This window comes from Triturus cristatus, chromosome 6, assembly GCF_964204655.1.
Source record: "Triturus cristatus chromosome 6, aTriCri1.1, whole genome shotgun sequence".
Taxonomy (NCBI): domain Eukaryota; kingdom Metazoa; phylum Chordata; class Amphibia; order Caudata; family Salamandridae; genus Triturus; species Triturus cristatus.
Window position 1 is genome coordinate 1,343,050,317 of NC_140589.1, and position 18,869 is coordinate 1,343,069,185.

The 18,869-nt window shown below is 44.8% G+C and overlaps 1 protein-coding gene across 1 annotated transcript in view; it reads right to left on the reverse strand.

Moving 5' to 3' along the window:
- The window catches only part of RYR2 (ryanodine receptor 2), a 3,458,987-nt gene that overhangs the window by 1,753,828 nt on the left and 1,686,290 nt on the right, over positions 1–18,869 (reverse strand). Inside the window, exon 28 of the mRNA XM_085612346.1 lies at positions 5,123–5,331. Coding sequence (XP_085468472.1) covers positions 5,123–5,331 — 209 coding nt within the window. The remainder of the gene's footprint in view (positions 1–5,122; positions 5,332–18,869) is intronic.

Here is an 18,869-nt window from a genome sequence, read left to right on the forward strand (position 1 = left end):
GTGGTGATCACAAGTGGCGCTGCTGGAAGCAGGAACGGCAGTCCCCTCGACAGGTTTCTGTAATCTTTCCACCACTCGAGGCTCTTGGATATTCGCGGTGTTATCCTCACAATGTCCTCGAACGAACCCGTACTCTGAGTCCACTGGTTCGTGAGAGCTTCCTGCAAGGGACGCATCCGAAGCCTGCAGTGCTGGATGAGTAGTATACAAGAAGACATCATTCCCAGGAGTGATTTGAAGGTGCGAACTCTTAGGGATTTTCTTGATGCCACCGCCGTGGCCAGCGATATGATCTTGTTTTTTCTTTCGTCTGAAGGAAATGCTCTCGCGCATTCCGTATTCAAGGTCGCCCCGAGGAAGGTGATGCTTCTTGTTGGGGACATATGTGATTTCTGAAGATTGAGAGTCAATCCTAGATGATGGAAAAGATTGGTACAGGCGTTGGAGGATTTGGTTGCGCCTACAGCCGTGGGCGCCTTGACCAGCCAGTCGTCGAGGTAGGGGAAAACTTGGTGACCCATTTGACGTAGGAAAGCTGCCACAGGAGAAAGGCACTTGGTGAAAATCCGCGGAGCGGATTTGAGGCCAAACGGTAGGACCTTGAATTGGTAGTGCTGTCCTGCCACCTCGAAACGTAGAAACTTTCTGTGCCCCCTGAGTATCGGGATGTGATAGTAGGCATCCTGAAGATCCAAGGATGTCATGAAATCTCCTTCCTCTAGAATGCCTAGGATTTCTTGGAGCGTCACCATCCTGAACGACTGACTCTTCAGGAAAGAGTTGAGTGCCCTGAGATCTAGAATGGGCCTCCACTTCTTTTCTTTCTTGCGTATCAGAAAGAAGCGGGAGTAGAATCCTTTCTCCCTCTGAGCCGATGGAACCCGCTCGATCGCTCCTTTCTTCAACATCTCCGATATTTCCCGGAGCAGCAGCCGTAGATGCTTGTGTGGGAACCTGCGGGGAGGGGTTGCAGGCGGGATGGTGGTAAATTCTAGGGAATGGCCGAATCTGAGGAGTTGGAGTACCCAGCGATCTGTGGTGATGATGCGCCAATTTTCCAGGAAATGGGTCAATTTTCCTCCAATTTGTGAAGAGGGAGATAGTAGCTGGACTGGCTGGAGTAACTGGTCACTGGCGTCCGCCGGTGCCCCTCTTTTGGTTCTTACCCCTGAAGTTAGATCTTCCATAAGACGACTGTCGACCTTGTTGCTGCTTTTGCTGGTACTGGGTCTTATTCTGGAAGGAATACGAGGACCTATTCTGGAAGGATCCTCTGTAGGAGGACTGGCCTCTAGATTTGTTGCCCCGAAAGGACTGATTCCTTGCCTGCAAGGTTCCAAGTGCTCTAGCCGTGTCAGTGTCCTTCTTAATAGCTTGGAGCGCCTCGTCAATTTTATCTCCAAATAGATGTTGTCCGTCGAAGGGCATATCCAGCACCTTCGTCTGCATTTCCTGCCTGAACGATGTTGCCTTCAGCCATCCTTGGCGGCGCAGGACCGCAGCCCCAGCCAGTTGACGAAAGCCTGTCATGGCCACGTCTATGGCGCAATCAATGATCTCGGCCGCAGAGGTCTGGCCCTCAGAAAGTAGTGCCTTTACCTCCTCCTGAACTGTGCTCAGAAGTTCTGCTAAATATGGGGCTATATCCTCCCAAAGTTGGCGGTTATAACGCCCTAAAAGGGCTATGGAGTTGGCCACCTTGATGGTCATTGCCGAAGTGGTTGAAAACCTTTTGCCAATTGTGTCCAATTTTCTGCCCTCCTTGTCCGGTGGGGCTGACAGAGGAGAGGAGGGATTACGAGAATTTTTCTGGGCCGTTTGGGTCACGACCGAATCCGGTTTCGGGTGGCCAGTCAGGCAAGCTGGCGCCGTGGACGGAGCCTTGTACTTCTTATCCAGGCGTGGAACAACCGCAGGAACGGAAGCCGGCGTCAGCATTAGTTTCTTTCCCTGGTCCCAGAGAAAGTCGATGATAGGGATCGATTTCGTCGTCTTCTTCGTCTGCTCCTTAAAGTCATGCAAGAAGCACTCAGTCTCCGTCGACTCCATGACCATATGAAACCGCGTCGCTGCCCGTTCAACTATCTTATGAAAACCACCAATATCCACTGGCGGTGAATCAGCTTGGCGCGGTTGTGGGGAAGGTGGTGAGGATGCCACATACTCCTCCTCCTCATCCTGGTCCGACTGGTCTCCCTGGACCTCTCCTTCTTCCATCTCCTCAGCCTCCTCATCCGATGACTCTATCACCTGAGGTGGCGGTTTCTCGTGGCAGACCTGCGTAGCCGGTCGTGATTGCCTTGGGGCTGTCGTTGGTGGGTTTGTAGTTGGCACTGGGACCCCTGCGTCCAGCGCCGGCGATTCCGGGAAACGTTGCTTGTAGTCCCGGATAAGGAATTTGAGGTCATTAACTATTGACAGAGGAAGGCATACCATCGGAGTGACCTCCGTGCGAACCTGTTCCCGGACGGGGCGCTCTTGCCCGCTCATATCTTCCTGCTCCTCGTCCGTGCTTTGACATTTGACATACAGTTCAGAAGGGGAAGTAGCCTGTTCAAAGAGCTCTTCTTCAGACTCTTCACTCTGAAGAATCTCCATAGGCAAATTGGTTTGCACCTTGCTTGGAGATGTCGTTTCCGGTGTAATCTGTGGTCTGGCCAGTTTGCCAGAAGCAGATCCTTGTACAGGAACCCCTGCTGTCTTCCGTGCTGACAGTCCTAAGAGTACGGATTTCTGCGCTGGTTCAGAAATACCCATGGATGACGACGACGTTCCCGTCGACGACACCGTCGTCGACGGTATGGCTTTCACCAACGGTGTCCCCGTCGACGATATTTTCCTCGTCTTCGTCGAGGATGCGGTCGTAGACGATTCATTTGTCGTCGACGCCTTCGTCGTCGATGCCTTCGTCGTCGACATCTTCGTCGACGATGCCTTCGTCGTCGACGTCGTCGACGCCCTCGTCGTCGACTCTTCCGTCGACGGTGGGCTCCTCATCGACGATGTCGTCGTCGACGGGACAATCTTCGTCGTCGACGATGACTTAGACGTCGACGACGGTTTTAACAGTATAATAGACGAGATAGGAGTACCTGCTGACGATGATGAAGGGGTAGTCGTCGTCGACGAGAAGACTGACGACGCTGTCGTTGTGGACACGGTCGTCGTCGCTGTGGAGACATGTCCTGATGGCCTTTTTTGCGCCGAGGAAGGTGTCGCAATTTTGCTGGCCGACAGAGTAGGCTTCTTAAAAGTGAGAGAGTCCTTGTCAGACACTGAAGATTTTGAAGATCTTGCCTCTGAAGACTTCTTGTGTGTCTTCATAAGAGGAGCGTCTGAGGGGCCAGGAGATGTCACTCTCGGCCTCTTCAGGGAGACTTCAGAGGTTCCGGAAAAGCTCGCCTCTGAGGACACCACACTCTCTCTGTCCTTGAGCCTGTCCAGCCAGATAAGCAGGCGACCCTCCCTGTCTCTCAAGGTCTTATGAGGGAAAGACCTACATATTTTACAGTCTTTAGGGACGTGGTCCGGATAAAGGCAATACAAGCATAGGTCATGCTTGTCGTCCACATGAAGCCTCTTCTTCCCACATGAAGAGCAAACCCTGAAAAGGGCTTTCTTCTGGGATTCAGACATGCCAGGAGTTGTAGATGAAATAAACACTCACTGCAGCAATAAGAGGCCTGAAGTAGTCTGCGTTGAAGTCCTTGAAGAAGAAAGTCACCAAAAAAGTGAACAATCTGGCTTGAAAGAAATCCTGAGGAGAACTCAGGTTGGAGACTCCCTAGCACAACGTGCGGTAGAAAATCTGAGGGACTGAGGCTTCTGCCAGGAAGGTTCTAGAGGGAGATGATGGCTGATTGGCTGGCTCTATGAGTTTGGTCCTTTTTACATAAGGACTAGGATAGGCTACTAAGGGGAGACCCTTAGACCTATTTTTCTCTATGTATGTCTATAGGACATTACTTTTTTATGTACCGGAGGCTCCCGTCTCGACGACGGGGAATGATTCAGGCATGTGAATCTATGAAAGACACCCCTAATACTGGATAAGAAAACGATTAAACAGACATCATGGTAACTGTAGATATGTGCTGCATGTTCTGGTCCTGCATTTAGTTACTTTGAGGACTAATGTTAAACAGTGGTGCTGGAACAATTTTCATAGTTGGGGTGCTGCGATTGATGTTACATATCCGAAGTTTCAGTGGTTGTGAAAAATCCAAGCAACCCACATATAACAAGTGTACCAAATATGTTCAGCAGGAGAGTGGCAAGAGGGTAGTATGTAGCAGGTGGAACTTTGGAGCACAATTCCTACACACATCAGAATTACAAAAAAATGTGTCATTCGTGCCCTCTTAACTTCTGATATATTCTGAAATATGTTTACAGTTCTCTGAAAGGTATGTTAATGTTATGTGTTAGAAAAAATGGCATCCTACAGCTTTCTTTTTAGACTGTCTGTACCCCAAAAATTATGTTACATAGTTCACTATACAAAATCTTCTCACTTCAGAGATAGTAATATAATCACCAGTCTCCATGTTCTCCATGTTCAAAGAAACATTTGTTATTTGTCAGAAGGCACAGCCTGGCATCTGACCTGTCTTTTAAGCACAGCAAATGTGACAACATAACACAATATTTAAAGGCATCTTTATTGCTCAATCACCTTCTGAAATCCAGCATGGTTATTTTGGGGGTGCTGTAGCACTCCTCAGCACACCTACTTCCGGTGCCTATGCTGTAAAATGTAGGTTTTGGGATCTATACTTCTTGTGCATATTTGCACAATTTTCATAATTTGTGTTAACAACTGTTTTCGGCATGGATTTTTCTATTCTGTAAGTATCCCCCTGACTATTTGTATGTAAAGATAGCTTTTGAAAGGCCAGATAAGGGCCACATTATTTTGTCTATATCTATAACGAGGGCCCTTGTTGGCTAGTGAAGTGCCCTTTTCAGCAATAACAGAATATGTGCAGAGATTGGTAAAAACATGGGGGCTTATTTACAAGCCCCTTGCACCGCCGGTGCGTCACTTTTAAAATGGGAAAAAGGTGACGTACCGGTGGCGCAAGGGGTGTGCAAATAAGCCCCATTGTATGCGCTCACTCACCTCAATATGCTCGTGGTTTGTTGGTACTGGTATAAACTGAGGGAGCCTCTTGCTCAGCCACATGGTGATGTCCCTGTTTGTATTGACAGCAAATGGTTCATAGCCTTCTTGAAGGCCACAGATTGTGAAGTACTTCAGGGTGCTGACGTCTTTGCCGTAGTTCATGCGTCCCATCTGAGACAAACCAAGGCTGCACACTGGTATAAATCCTGTGAAAGAAAACAAAACATACATAATGTGTGCTAGCAGTATGACTAGGAAGGAGTCAGATCAGACAGAATGGGTGAATCAGTATTTTTCATGTGGAGTCAGGCTACCTCGCCTGATTCTGGAAATGACACGTGCTAAAATGAAAGCACACACCGTCTTCAAGGCTATGAGTTTGCATGCTGCAGTAAAGCTGCATGCTTTAACTTTTAGCACCACAGGACACAAGAAGTTAATGACACCTAGGGTCCAGCAGAACTGGAAAACCAGGAAAGTCAGCTTACCTAACACCCTTCTAATTCTTTTCCACTAGAGACCAGTCAAGAAAAATATCAAAATCCCTAGCTTGCAGGACAAAAGGGGGTTTAGGGGAGACTCGGGTCTGCAAGGCCTTGAAGAATGTGTTGATAGGTGACATGATCAACAAGTTGAAACAACAGCAAGTTTCAACTGTGCTCCGTGCACAGCCAGCATCAGCATGAAACTTGAGTTTTTACAGAAACGAGATAGAATCATTCCAACATTTTCTTTTTTTCTACTACAAAAATGTACAAGCTCTTCCGTGACACGTACTACCTTTACAACCTCTGAGGCCACTGATCGGAAAAGGCACCAGGTTTAGCAAAAACCAAGCAAGGGATCTCTGTTGCGACATCTAGCAACCTTTAAATTACATTAATGAAGAATTAGTGTTAGAGCTTAATCGACAGTGAATATTAGACTCCATATGTCCTCCATCTAGCTTAATCAATCAGAGATAATATCAATTCTTATAAAAGATTGAGGATATAGTCTGGTACCCAGAGTTTTTCATGACTACTACTGACGTGAACTTCCTCAGGCCAGGCCTTGTGGCCAACAACTGGCTGTGGACTTCCTTTGCTCAGCTAGGGTTGGCTACGCTTTGCCAGAGGCCAGACGCTGCAGCCACCCCGCAGCTGCGCATGGCCAAAAGCCAAAGGCAGTGCGCAGCAGAGGGGTGGCCGCCCACAAGGGTGTTGGGTACAGGGGCAGGCTGAAGGCCATGTGCAGTGAGAGTGTTGGCTTTAGGTTGCCCACATGGTTTGGGTGTATGTTCAAGTTTGAATATGAAATTCACAGGAAACAAATGAAGGTTAAAGTGGCATTATAGTTAAGTATGGTAAAAAGATTTTAGCTTACGTAAGAACAAAAGTTAACAGACATTCTCTGAAACAAATTAAATGTTAAAGGGAAGTTATAGTTAGGTGTTGAAAGGATGTACAAATTAGTTGAAAAAACTAAAAAAAACTCACATTCACCAGTTATACTTTACTCATTTGAGATTTCATTAGTGAAGTCATCAATGATGTCTTTTAACATGTCATGAGTGATTTAATATCGGAGGTCATAAGCTGTGCACAGCGAGTGTGCAAGTTATAATTAACTCAGTAACTATAGTAACTAGTGAATTTCAGTATTGTTTGTCTTTTAAACATTTGTATCTCATTTCAACACCTACATATAGCATAACTCTAGTCGTTGCTTTTTGAAGTGACTTTCTGGGGTTATTTTTTAAGATAAACTTTCTGCTTATACATGTATGCCTTTTTTTCTTATATGATTGGAGTACTGGTGCTGGGTGACACCAAGGATTTCCAATAGCAATCATAGGGGCTCCATGTAAATGTTGAATAGCATTAGTACTAGGACAGAGATCAGTAACTTTCAGGCGTCGACGGGCCTCGGAGCTGCGCTGCAGGCAGGGGGGTGCATGTGCACTTCCCAAGCAGTGCCCACGGCCTCAGTGAAGGTTACAGCGTCACTGACGGCATCACTGACAGAGTCAGTGTTGTTTTTCTTGGGTTGCAGCACCAACCGCATGATTTCAAGGGCCCAGGAACTGCGATGGGCACCCTTTGGCAATCAGGAGTCCAGTAGAGGAGTCCAGGTGCTGTTTAGTAAGATGCAGGTGAATTAGAGCTGGCCTTGATAAAATCCACAGAGGAAATAAGAGAAGCTCTGGACCAAGGAGGTAACGCAGCATTGATTATGTTGGATCTCTCAGGGGCCTTCAATGATGTTTTCGTGGACCGGCTATCAGAAGGCGGGGTACAAGGCAGTGCCTGGGACCTCCTGAAATCTTTCCTCACAGAAAGAGTTCAAACGGTGGACTTACACAAAGTCCACTCTAAACCTTTTTCCCTTCAATGTGGAGTACCACAGGGCTCGTCCCTAACTTTTTTACTTTTATGTGACACCCTTGGCGGCCCTGATAAGATCTTTTGGGTTCCAGCTGACATCTTACGCAGATGACACGCAAATAGTGTTGTCACTCTGGCATGGGCAAGAGGTTGAAACAGGAAGATGATTCCATGATTGTGTGAAAGGGGTCAGGTTGTGGATGTCATCAAATTGCTTGAAACTAAATTCAAGGAAAACGGAGATCATCATATTTGGCAACAATGCAAAATTCTGGTCGCCAGACTGGTGGCCGGAAGAATTGGCAATCTTCCCCGAACCAACTAAGAAAGCAAAGAACTTGGGGGTCATTGTTGACAACAAACTCACCTTTGGGGACAAGGTAAATGTGGTGGTCTCAGCGAGCTTTCATCTTCTTAGAATAATAAGGATGATAAAGTAATTTCTACCGGCAGACAGTCTCAGGACAGTGGTCTCCGCACTCATCATGTTGTGGTTGGACTACTGCAACAGTCTTTACCTAAATATCCAAAGTAAGCACCTAAACAGACTCCAACTCGTGCAAAATGCGGCGGCCATATTGCTGACTGGGACACCCAAGTTTGTCTCTGTTAAGAAAGAATTAAAACAGCTTCAGTGGCTCCCAGTCAAACAACGGACTCAATTTAAAGCCCTTTGCATTGTTTTTAAGGCCCTCCATGGAGTTGACCCTGACCATCTGAAACAGCGTTTTCAATGGTATGTTCCCATAAGGGCCCTTCGCTCCATGGGAGCAAAAGGAGTGATCGTTCCCCCAGCCAAAAAAGTGAACTGGGGAGGTAGGAGTTTTATTACAGGTGCCAGAAGGGCCTGGAACGATCTTCCATTCCAGCTTAGAAACTCAACAGAGCTCCTCACTTTCAGGAAGGGTCTGAAAACGTGACTTTTCACCCTATAGGACCATACACCTTAGCAACCTATAGGCAGTGATCAGCGCCAGGACATCCTAGGGTAACCATTACGCTTGAAAAATTAAGTTAACATAACATTATTTGTGTCCCTGAGACTTCAGGAGAGGCAAGCTCTACTTCAAGCCCTTGGAGAATCTTCTTAAGCAGGATACCACAGCAAGGCAACTGCAGGCCAACCCAAAAAACCAACACACAGCAAAGGGGCAGTACTCCTCCTGGCAGCTCTTCAGCTCTTCTTCTTTGCAGGGTCCTCTTAGTACAGAAGTAATCTAAAATTCTGGGGTTAAGGTCTAACATTTATACCCAATTTTGTCTTTGATGTCTTTGTTGTAAGAGTCTCTGAGCTCAGTAAAAACCAGTTATGTCCTCCCTGGTCCAGCTTCACTACAGGATGTGGAGACAGCATTGTGCAAAAGAGGCACAGCCCATGGAGGTGCTAGTGAAAGCTCCACCAACCACTCTAAATGCAGACCGGGTCTATTCAGCCCAGCTATGAGTCACCCAGGCAAGGCAGGACACACCTCAACACCCCTTGTGACTGTCTAGAGTGAATGCCCATCCCCAGCTCCTGTCACTCCAAAACCAGACAATGAATACACAAACAGGCAGAGGTGCACAGGATGAAAATGCCCACTTTCTAAAAGCGGCATTTTCAAACACAATTTAAAAAACACCTTTACTAATAGATGTTATTAAATTCTGAGCTCAGAGAGCCTAAACTCAAAATCTCTAGTTGTTCTTAATTGGAAGTTAACTGTGTAAAATGTTACAGTGCAGCTCTAATGAAAGCCTATGGGACAGCCAGCCTTTCAATAGTGAAAAACGAAATACACAGTATTTCACTATCAGGACATGTCACACACACTAGTACATGCCCTACCTTCCACATACACTGCACTCTACCCATGGGTGACCAAAAGGCCTACCTTAGGGGTGACTTACATGTAAGAAAAGGAAAGATTAGGACCTGGCAAGTGGGTGCACTTGCCAGGTCAACATGGCAGTTTACAACTGTGCGCGCAGTCACTACTGTGGTAGGGCTGAGACACATTTACAGGGCTACTCGTGTGGGTGATACAACCAGTGCTGCAACCCCACTAGTAGCATTTGATTTACAGGCCCTGCCACACTTAGAGCACTTTACTAGGGACTTACCAGTAAATCAAATATGGCAATCATGGATAACCACAGGAGAATTGGGAGCTGAACACCACCCCCATCTGGGTGCACAGCCTTAATTTCCATCGCATCATAAAAATGCCACAAACTTAACCATGTTTTTCAATTATTTAATTTTGCAATTGTAATCCAATGTCAATCATTTCTTCAAGTTTTTCCATGTCACAAAAGAGACGCTTATATCTTCACTAAATTCTTAATGATGCAGAAATGCCAACAAAGAGGGCACCACAGTACAATGAACCCAGTTCCCCAGAGCAAGATGAGATGTAGGTGCAAGTTCTCTACAATGTAATAATCTTGTGGTCACTAACTACATGGGCACCATACCTTTCATGTGGCACTCTGCTCAAAACTCCCACAGAAGAGCAAAGGGACAACAGTACACTGCACATGGCATACAATGAGTGCCATGGAAATGGGCTCAGCCCAACGTCTGTGTCTGTAACAATACACTGTCCAAGTTCGTACCTTCCCTAAACGTGGTTGAAGACAGCATTTATATTTGATGGAGGAGGATCCAAGAATGACCAACACCAAGGAAGACGCATCATTTACAAACAAATATAACTTGCCCTCACATTTCACAATGCTAGTGCACATTCTCTTCACTCACACTGTAGCCTAAGCTTTAAAATAGACATGGGAAAGGCTTGCTAGGAGTTTATGCCACAACCAGAGCAGAACACCCTTTTATTCTCACCTGTTAAACACACTTAGCAGGCCAGGTATGTAACTCACCCCTTCATTTACTGAGGACTGTTCTCCTGTATCTCCATTCACAAGGGGATACAACAGACCCAGCCAGATTGGTAATGATTCCGAATTAATGGATGCTAATGAGAAAACCAGATGAGCTGTCAATTCCCTGCCTGAAAGGATCACCAATAAATATAGCAACCGTACACCTCCTCTGACCACTGAACCACTGAAGATTGACTTTTAGCAAGACCACTCCCACAATCAGTGACCGTCGAATGACTGCACCCACTTCAATAACTCTTTATGAAAATGGCATAATGAAAATACAACTAGACTAGTTGTAAATTTGAGCTTGAATTGACTGTTGAGAAGTCTTGGGTAAGTATTTGTACACCACTTGGCCTTTTCCTTGGGTCATCGATGCATAATTATTAATGCCAGACAAGGACAGAAAGATTCCTACTGTATGCACATTTATTCATGTCATAGTAAATATTTTACTAGAATCGAAGGTTACTAAAGCCTCTAGCTCCAGTATACTAAAGGTAAACACATCTTCTCTGATAGTACGGTGCTCAATAAAAAAATATATTTGACCAATATCCTCCGACACCTCTTACAACAATGGAGATGGCAGAGCCTATGATATGTCCTATTTACTTTGTCTCTTAGGACAGAACATACTTAGTGGTAAGACCGCTCATGCTGTTTATCTTTTCATACAATACATGCAGAATTGTCATTTTCACACTGTTCAATTATTAAACTCTTCTTCTGCTTAAATTAGGAAAGGGATACAAGCAATTGTCATCTAAATAGCCCCTACGCTCTACGGCCTAGCGAGTAAAATAAGATAGCAAAGTAGGGTATGTGTACTCTAAATTCTTACCTCCATGAAATGAGACCTGAATTAACGGTGAGTGCATTATGGCTCCATAAACTCTCCCATGTGACATCTCCCAGCACATAATAGCAACTGATTGGCCAGAGGAAAAAAGTTAAATGTTGGCACCTCCTTTTGCATCCTTTTGATTTTATCACAACATAAAACGCCCTCCTGTGTCTGTTCTTTGTTCTTTATTTAAAGGGGGGAGAGAAGTGGGTTCTGTTCTGCAGTTCATGCCAGCTCTCTATCAGCATAAGTGCTGCATCACATGAAAGGGTATTCGCTAAATGAAGAAGAGAAGGAAACGTCAAATCCGGTTCTCATTTACGGTGGTTGTGACTAATAGTAGTGAATCCTGACATTATTGGTGTTAGTAAAAGCGTAAACATTTGCAAAGGCAGGATACAGCTACTTCTAGATGGATGGCCTTTAGTGTAGCTATCCCCTTGCTTTGGAGGCCAAAAGAAGATGTAAGGTGTGAAAATGTACTGGGGCATATGTGCTGGGGGGCTGTTAGTCTTGGTGAGGAGACAAACATTTCCAATTGCAGAGTTAGCCAAAGTGGTGATCCCCCACCCACTGGGCAGAATGTGGCATGCCTAGAACCTGAAATCAGAACACTGCTGGACTTGTGAAGACTCATAAAAAGGACTGCCCTTCTGTCTAAATCCTGAAGGAAGACGGAACCTTGCCTTGCCTTGAACCAAGGACCCCAGAAGTGACTCCAAGGTTCAGATGGCTGACTTCCTATGTAAACTACAGGGAAACAACAGGTTCTATAGGCCTTTTCTGCTTCCCAGCTGATCAGGCTTAACTGGGCCTGACCTGGTCCTCCGTTCTGGCTTCTGTATGAGTCCTGAGTCCCTAGTTCTGTCCTCAAGGTCCTGAACCGTAGCTGGAGTCAGAGTGCACTTCTCGTGCCTAACTGAAGGTTTCACTGAATCGGAGGCAGAGACCCACAGAGCCACACAGTACCTAATAGAAGGCCTTCACAGGATCTGATGCTGAGTGATGCACAGAGCCACACAGCTCCTCATTGGAAACCTCACCGGATCCAACCTAGATTGATGCACAGCCCTGCAGAGTTGCTCCAGTTTTGTGTACTTATAATATTGTAAACTCACTTTGCCTTTTTGCAAGGTTGTTTCATGTTGGGCTGCCCTGCAAGGAAACATGAGCAGATTGCACAATATCTGCTGATAATTTTGGGGTTTACACGCTGCAAATTGTTTGCAATTATCAGATTATGTGAAGCAGCTTGAAGGGCGTAGCAAAAAGCCATTATGCTTTCCAGCAGCTGTGGCATGGTTTTGACGATGAAAGGACTGGCTTCACAGATTCTAGGACTGGCAGCAGAAAATCTGCTAGAAAGGATTCTATGACTGACAAGCAAAGAAAACCTTGTCAAGGGAAAATCTTATTTCATGCTTTATGCTTTTAATGTTCAATGTACTGTTTGTTTTTGATGTGTGCTAGTCCTTTATTTCATTTTTTGTTTCCGAAAGTAGCACTGATTTGCATTGGAAAAACAGCATATTTGGTAATTTTCGAACATTCTTTCAGAACTTTATTTAATTTTTTCCTGACTTGGTGTGGACAGAGGGTGGACATTCTATCACAAGGGGATGTCTCTGTCATCCTTTTTTGACAAGGACTCTATTACTAGCCTAGTGGTGATAGTTATTAATTGACCATGGTTTAATAAGAGAGAGTTCCTTTGATGTCACTGCAAAAAAAAATGCACAGGACCCAGAGTAGTGGTACAGGGCATGCAGCTGCTACAGCACTGAAAATATTATTTTCCTTTTTAGGATTAGATCAACAAAACGTAGTGGTGGCCTTGGGTCCACCCGTCTCAAAAATTGGCTTATTTTGACAAATCTCTTTTTGCCATTGCCTTACAACTTTGTCCATCACATCTTCACTCACCACAGAGTACTCTACCTCTCTCACTTGATGCTATTAGCGTGTATTTTTCCACCTCCAAGGCAGTGATAGTGTTGAACTACATGAGGTACCACTTTACAACTATAGGCCTCTGTCCACTCATGCTGGCTCCATCATACCCTCCTTCTTTCCTGTGTTTCTCGCGCTCCCTTTCCCTGAACTGCCAGCCTCTCCAATCCTTCCCTCCTGCACCTGCTTCTTTCCTCTGTATGCTACTTGTTCGTCTGCTCATCATCCCTCTCATTCTTCTCTCCTGCCCCTCCCTTTTTCCCTTGTGTGCTTTCTGTGGCCTACAACCACTACCCCATCTCATTCCTGTCGACTGTCCATCGATGGGTTATAGTTTGTTTTTTGTTTCCTAGAAACATCAGGCTATTTATGCTGAAGGCTCCCTAGTCTTCAACACTATCCTATTTTTTTGGGACAAATGATGATTGAGTGGCCAGAGAGCCTTTATTAGAGTAACCCTTTTTTGTCTATGTCATGGAAACAGAAGAGTGACTCCCCTGCCATCCAACCTTTATTTGACATAGAAATAAAATAAGACTCCATTGAAGGTAAAGAAGCATTCATTATAGACAACCTTCTGTTTCTTTGCTTGGTTCTCATTGACTTACACTGCAAGAGAAAGCACATTTAAAGTAGATCTACTGGCTGGCTTTGTTAATGCTTGTTAATTTTGTACAATTCGCATAGTTGCACACAATCGTGTATTGACGCAGAAGAGCATTACTGTATACAAAATCATGTTACTATGCACGTCTCTGTTACTGTACAACTGTTCTCCAAGGTACAAAAAACGTGGATTTGTATAAATGTATAATTTACCAACAAATATGTATTTCACTCTACATTCAACTTTGTTAACATACACAACTTTGACATTGTGTACAGCACTGCTTGGTACAGTTGCTCTCGTGTTATTGCTCATGTTCGTGTCGTCATAAAAGAGTTTGTTCAGAGATACCATTCTCCTTAAAAATGAAAATACATTATAACTCTAAAACAAACACTAAATATTACCAAAGCACAGCCACACAACAGATCCCCACAAGCTAATTGTTTGTGAGTATTTAATTGATATTCATATAATCATAGTATATTGTAATGTTAACACATGGAGTGTTTTTATTGATATGTTTGCTAATGGGATGTTGCGATACTCAAGGCTCAGCTGTGTTATGCACGCGCAGGGTTGCTGCAAGGCAGTCATATTCTGACCTTGTCAAAATTAGGAAGTGAATCTAATTTCCATCTAAAATGTGTAGTGATATGAGGGTAATATATTGTATCCATGAATTATGCTGTAAAACAAATCACATACACAAGTACACTGCAACACAGTTTTGGGCATTTATGAAATTAAATGATCGTTTGGTGACCCAGATGATTGCACTATAACACAAGTTTCTATATACTGACACAAACGCGTTTAATATAAAATAAATGTGCACAGTTGCAAAGTTTGTGTAAATTGGCATATTTCGACCACTGTAACACAAATGTGTGTAATAACACTTCTGTGTATTTTGACACAAATATGTGCAACGGAACATAACCGTCTGCACCAAGGTTCTCCAAAGTCGGTCCTGGAGGGCCGGATCCATGCCAGATTTTTAATACTACCTTTATCTAAATGGGAATATGTTAAAAATCTGGCATGATCTGGCCCTTCAGGACCGACTTTGGAGAACCCTGGTCTATACCATTACACTTTTGCGTACCATGACTCAAATACTAGTATAGTACTGTTATAAAGGATAAAACAATTGGGTGCAACTACAATTGATGTCAGGCTGCCGTAGCATTCAGGTGACAGGTAGCCGTTATTGTTGATGGCCACATTAATGCATAGTCACAGGTTCTGGCAATGATATGGTGATGAAGGACTAATTTTGAGTAGCTTTTTATTGGTTTGTTACACTCAATAAAACCAAACACCGAGGTGTTCGGAATCTTTTGAGTGCGATAAATATCGCCTACTCCAAGTTTTTGGAGTAGGTCTGATATTTACCGACCATTTTTACCCCCATGGTAAATTTTGCAGGTTTGACCTGCTGAAAATTACCCTGTGAAAATTGTAGGGGTGTGGTGTTAACCACAAAAATCCTAATTCGGGTATGTGCATTAAGATGAGTTACTACACATGCCAGAATTTAACGGGTCACTGGTCATAAGGGTACAAGTGGAACCCACACTGAAGGTGTCTGTGCTAACTTAATTATCTACATGTTAAAGAGTTATGGAAATAGTAACTCGAGATAGCCTCGAGAGGTCAGGAGAGTCCTGGCTTGGCTGGTACTAGACTGTGTGGCTTAAAATGAGTCAGCTGAGGGCAAATGTTCCCCATGCTTATTGACATCTAGGGTGCAATACCCCATGTTCTTAGTTTGCCTTTGCTTTGCTAACCTGCCTATCAAGAGGTGTGCTACAGTGTGTCTTAATCACAACCGTGATTTATAAGACACTAATACACTACTCTCTATGACAACCAGCACTTTGGAATCAAAGAGACATCATTTGAGGTCGACAAACCCTAAGAGATTTTTGGTACTAAAGAAGTGATATTTTATAGCTGCTTTCCAAGCATAGAACATACCTCATTCTATACAGTCTGCTTTCAATTCTGACTCACCCTCTCACAAACAGAAAGAACGACACTTTCATTCAATCGACTTGTGCTATCAAATAATTAATCAGACCTTTATGGCACACGGATGGGTGTTAGGACAACACGAGGGTGTTACAAACCTCAGGCATCACAATACCCTACATAAATGAAAACAAGTGGCCAGGAAAAGGAGTAAAGATTCAAAGAAGGAAGGGAAAAGATACATGTGTGACTGGCTCACAGAAGGTAGCTGTTAAGCACAAAAGCGGCAGAGGTGTGGGCTTCCACCATACCCTTGAGGGCCCTATGGCTTGTTTCAAATGTCGTCTACAATGCAACCTCGAATCAGGGAGCCTCAAGGAGAATCACTCCAGTCCCTCACTCATGAAAAATAGCATAAAAAGCCTCCTCTGCAATGTAAGGTCTCTAGCTAAACACACAACAGAGATTGGGATCTAATCACTTCTCAGTCTCCGGACATCTGTTTCCTGACGGAAACCTGGTTGAATCCCTCCAACCTCCCAGCCATTAAGCTAGCCATTCCGGAAAAATATAAACTAATTAATCTTGACAGATGATTAAAAAGGGGCAGAGGCATCGCCATAGTTTTTAAAAATACAATCAATGTCACATGGATCACGACTACCATTTCTGAATGTATAGAACTTGGTATATTTAGGATAACTTTCTATGCGACAAATATGTATATATGTAAGGGATTTGTAAAGCGCTGGAATCACCCTCGCAGGGGTATCTCCGCGCTACCATAGAGAGGGTACAAGACAGACACAGATCAATCCCGGAATAATTCCGTCTTCAGGAGTTTCCTGAAGCGAAAAAAACTGGGGCATTTGCGCAAGTCCTTCGGCAAGGTGTTCCAGCATTTCGGGGCAAGGTAGGCGACCGTTTTGCCTCTTGTTCGTATTTGCCTGTAGCAACCCTTTACCTTCCGATCTGAGTCGACGATTCGGACAATAGACTTTAAAATTGTCCACTAGGTAGCTAGGGCTCGTACCTTAAAGAGCTTTATGAGTGAGACAACAGAGCTTGAATTTAATTCTCTGGCGGATAGGGAGCCAGTGGAGTTATTTTAACAATGGCCCTGGGGAGGTGCGTGGCGGCTTTTTAAGAACCAGGCGTGCAGCAACATTCTGTACAATCTGTAATCTACTGAGAAGCGATTCAATAGTCGATGCTAGTAGAGAATAGCAATAATCCAGGCGACCAATGATCAAAGCCTGAATCAGAGTTCTACGTACAGAAAGAGGCAGCCACGGAAACACTCCACACAAAAGGCTCAGGGTATGGTAGCAGGTCCCTGCAGTAATCATAATTTGATCCTTGTAATGTAATGTAATGTAATGTAAGTGCCAATTTGTATCGCGCGGCAATCGCTCCAAGGAGCATCTAGGCGCCCAGAAAGGACCACCAGATGTTAGGTAGTCCCTATGCTTACTTGACCGAGAACCCGAATTACACTAGGCTTCTGGCAGTTATATCTTGGAGATTAAAGATCCAGGTTTTTAGATGTTTACGGAAGTCTATTTCTTTATCCAGTAATCTCAACTGGGGGGGAAGAGTATTCCATGCTTTTGCTCCCAGTACCGCCAGGGATTTGCCCCCTCGAGTTTTGAGTCTAAACCTCGGGACGGTAAGCAGGTTGGCCGTTGAAGAACGCAGTGCTCTGGTTGGACAGTATCTGCTGAATTTTTTCCTCAGATAGGACGGGCCTAGGTTGTGAACAGCTCTAAAAGTAATTAACAGTACTTTAAACAAAACCCTTTTTATAATGGGCAGCCAATGTAATGCCTTGAGGGCTTTGGTTGCAGATGATCTTTTCGGCCATTTTAGAACCAGCCTCGCTGCTGCATGTTGCACCATCTGAAGTTTGTGTGTGACAACTTTATTTGTACCAGCATAGAGGCTGTTGCAGTAATCGATGCGCGATGTTACAAGTGCAACCGTAACTGTTTTCCTTGCTTCAAGGGGCAAAAGATCAAAGAACTTTCTCAGTCCCTTTATTACCCCAAAGCACATGCCTGCCACTCTAGCTGCTTGTTGTCTAAAAGACAGGTCAGAGTCAAAATGCACCCCCAGATTACGGGCCGAATTGGTTGTATGAGGTGGTATTTCAGCTTTTTCTGGCCACCATAGTCGTGGGGTGAACTCATTTTTTGGGCCTATAGGCATGATCTCTGTTTTACCTGTGTTGCATTTCAGGTGATTTAGGCGCATCCATTCAAAGGTGGCCGTTAGGCAACCTTTGAGCTTATCCTCCCAGGCTTGGTTATCCTTATCCATTACCAGGATAAGTTGTGTGTCATCGGCATAGGCTATAGCGTCTATGCCAAATGACGATATTAGTTTTATCAGGGGTGCAGTATAAACATTAAACAGGGTCGGGCTCAGGCTCGAACCCTGCGGAACTCCCGTCAACAGCGCTTTTTCACTGGAGCAGAATTCCCCCAGGGTCACCACTTGCCTCCTGTCACTTAAAAAGTTTCTTATCCACTCAAGCACTGTCCCTGTGACACCAGATGTTATTAACCGGTCTAATAGGATGGCATGTGAGACCGTGTCGAAGGCCGCCGATAGGTCTAATAAAATCAGGACGGCCTTCTTGCCTTGGTCTAGGGCTGAGCGGATAGTTTCTGTAGTGAACAGGAGGGCCGATTCGGTGGAATGTTGGGCCCTGAAACCTGCCTGGTTGGGGTGCCATACATCACTATCTTCCAAGAAACGAGTAAGTTGTTTATTTACAATTGACTCTGTGACTTTGCACAGAGCCGGAAGTAGTGAGATGGGTCGTAGGTTCGACAATGTGGTGGGGTCAGGGAGTTGTTTTTTTTGCAGTGGTTTCACCGCTGCCAGTTTCCACTCTGGGGGGACTTTGGCTGTGGACAGTGAGGTGTTGACAATGGCATTTATTATTGGATTGGCAATGTCCACAATGAGGTGTAAAAGTCTAACTGGGCATGGATCGAAGGGGGATCCGGATTTTGTTGCCAGAATTCCTCTTTTGGTATCCTCCAGGCTAACTGGAAGGAAAGTTGTCAACTGCGTAGCCCCTTGCCTCACTATATCATCCTCTGTTCTTGGCTCTAA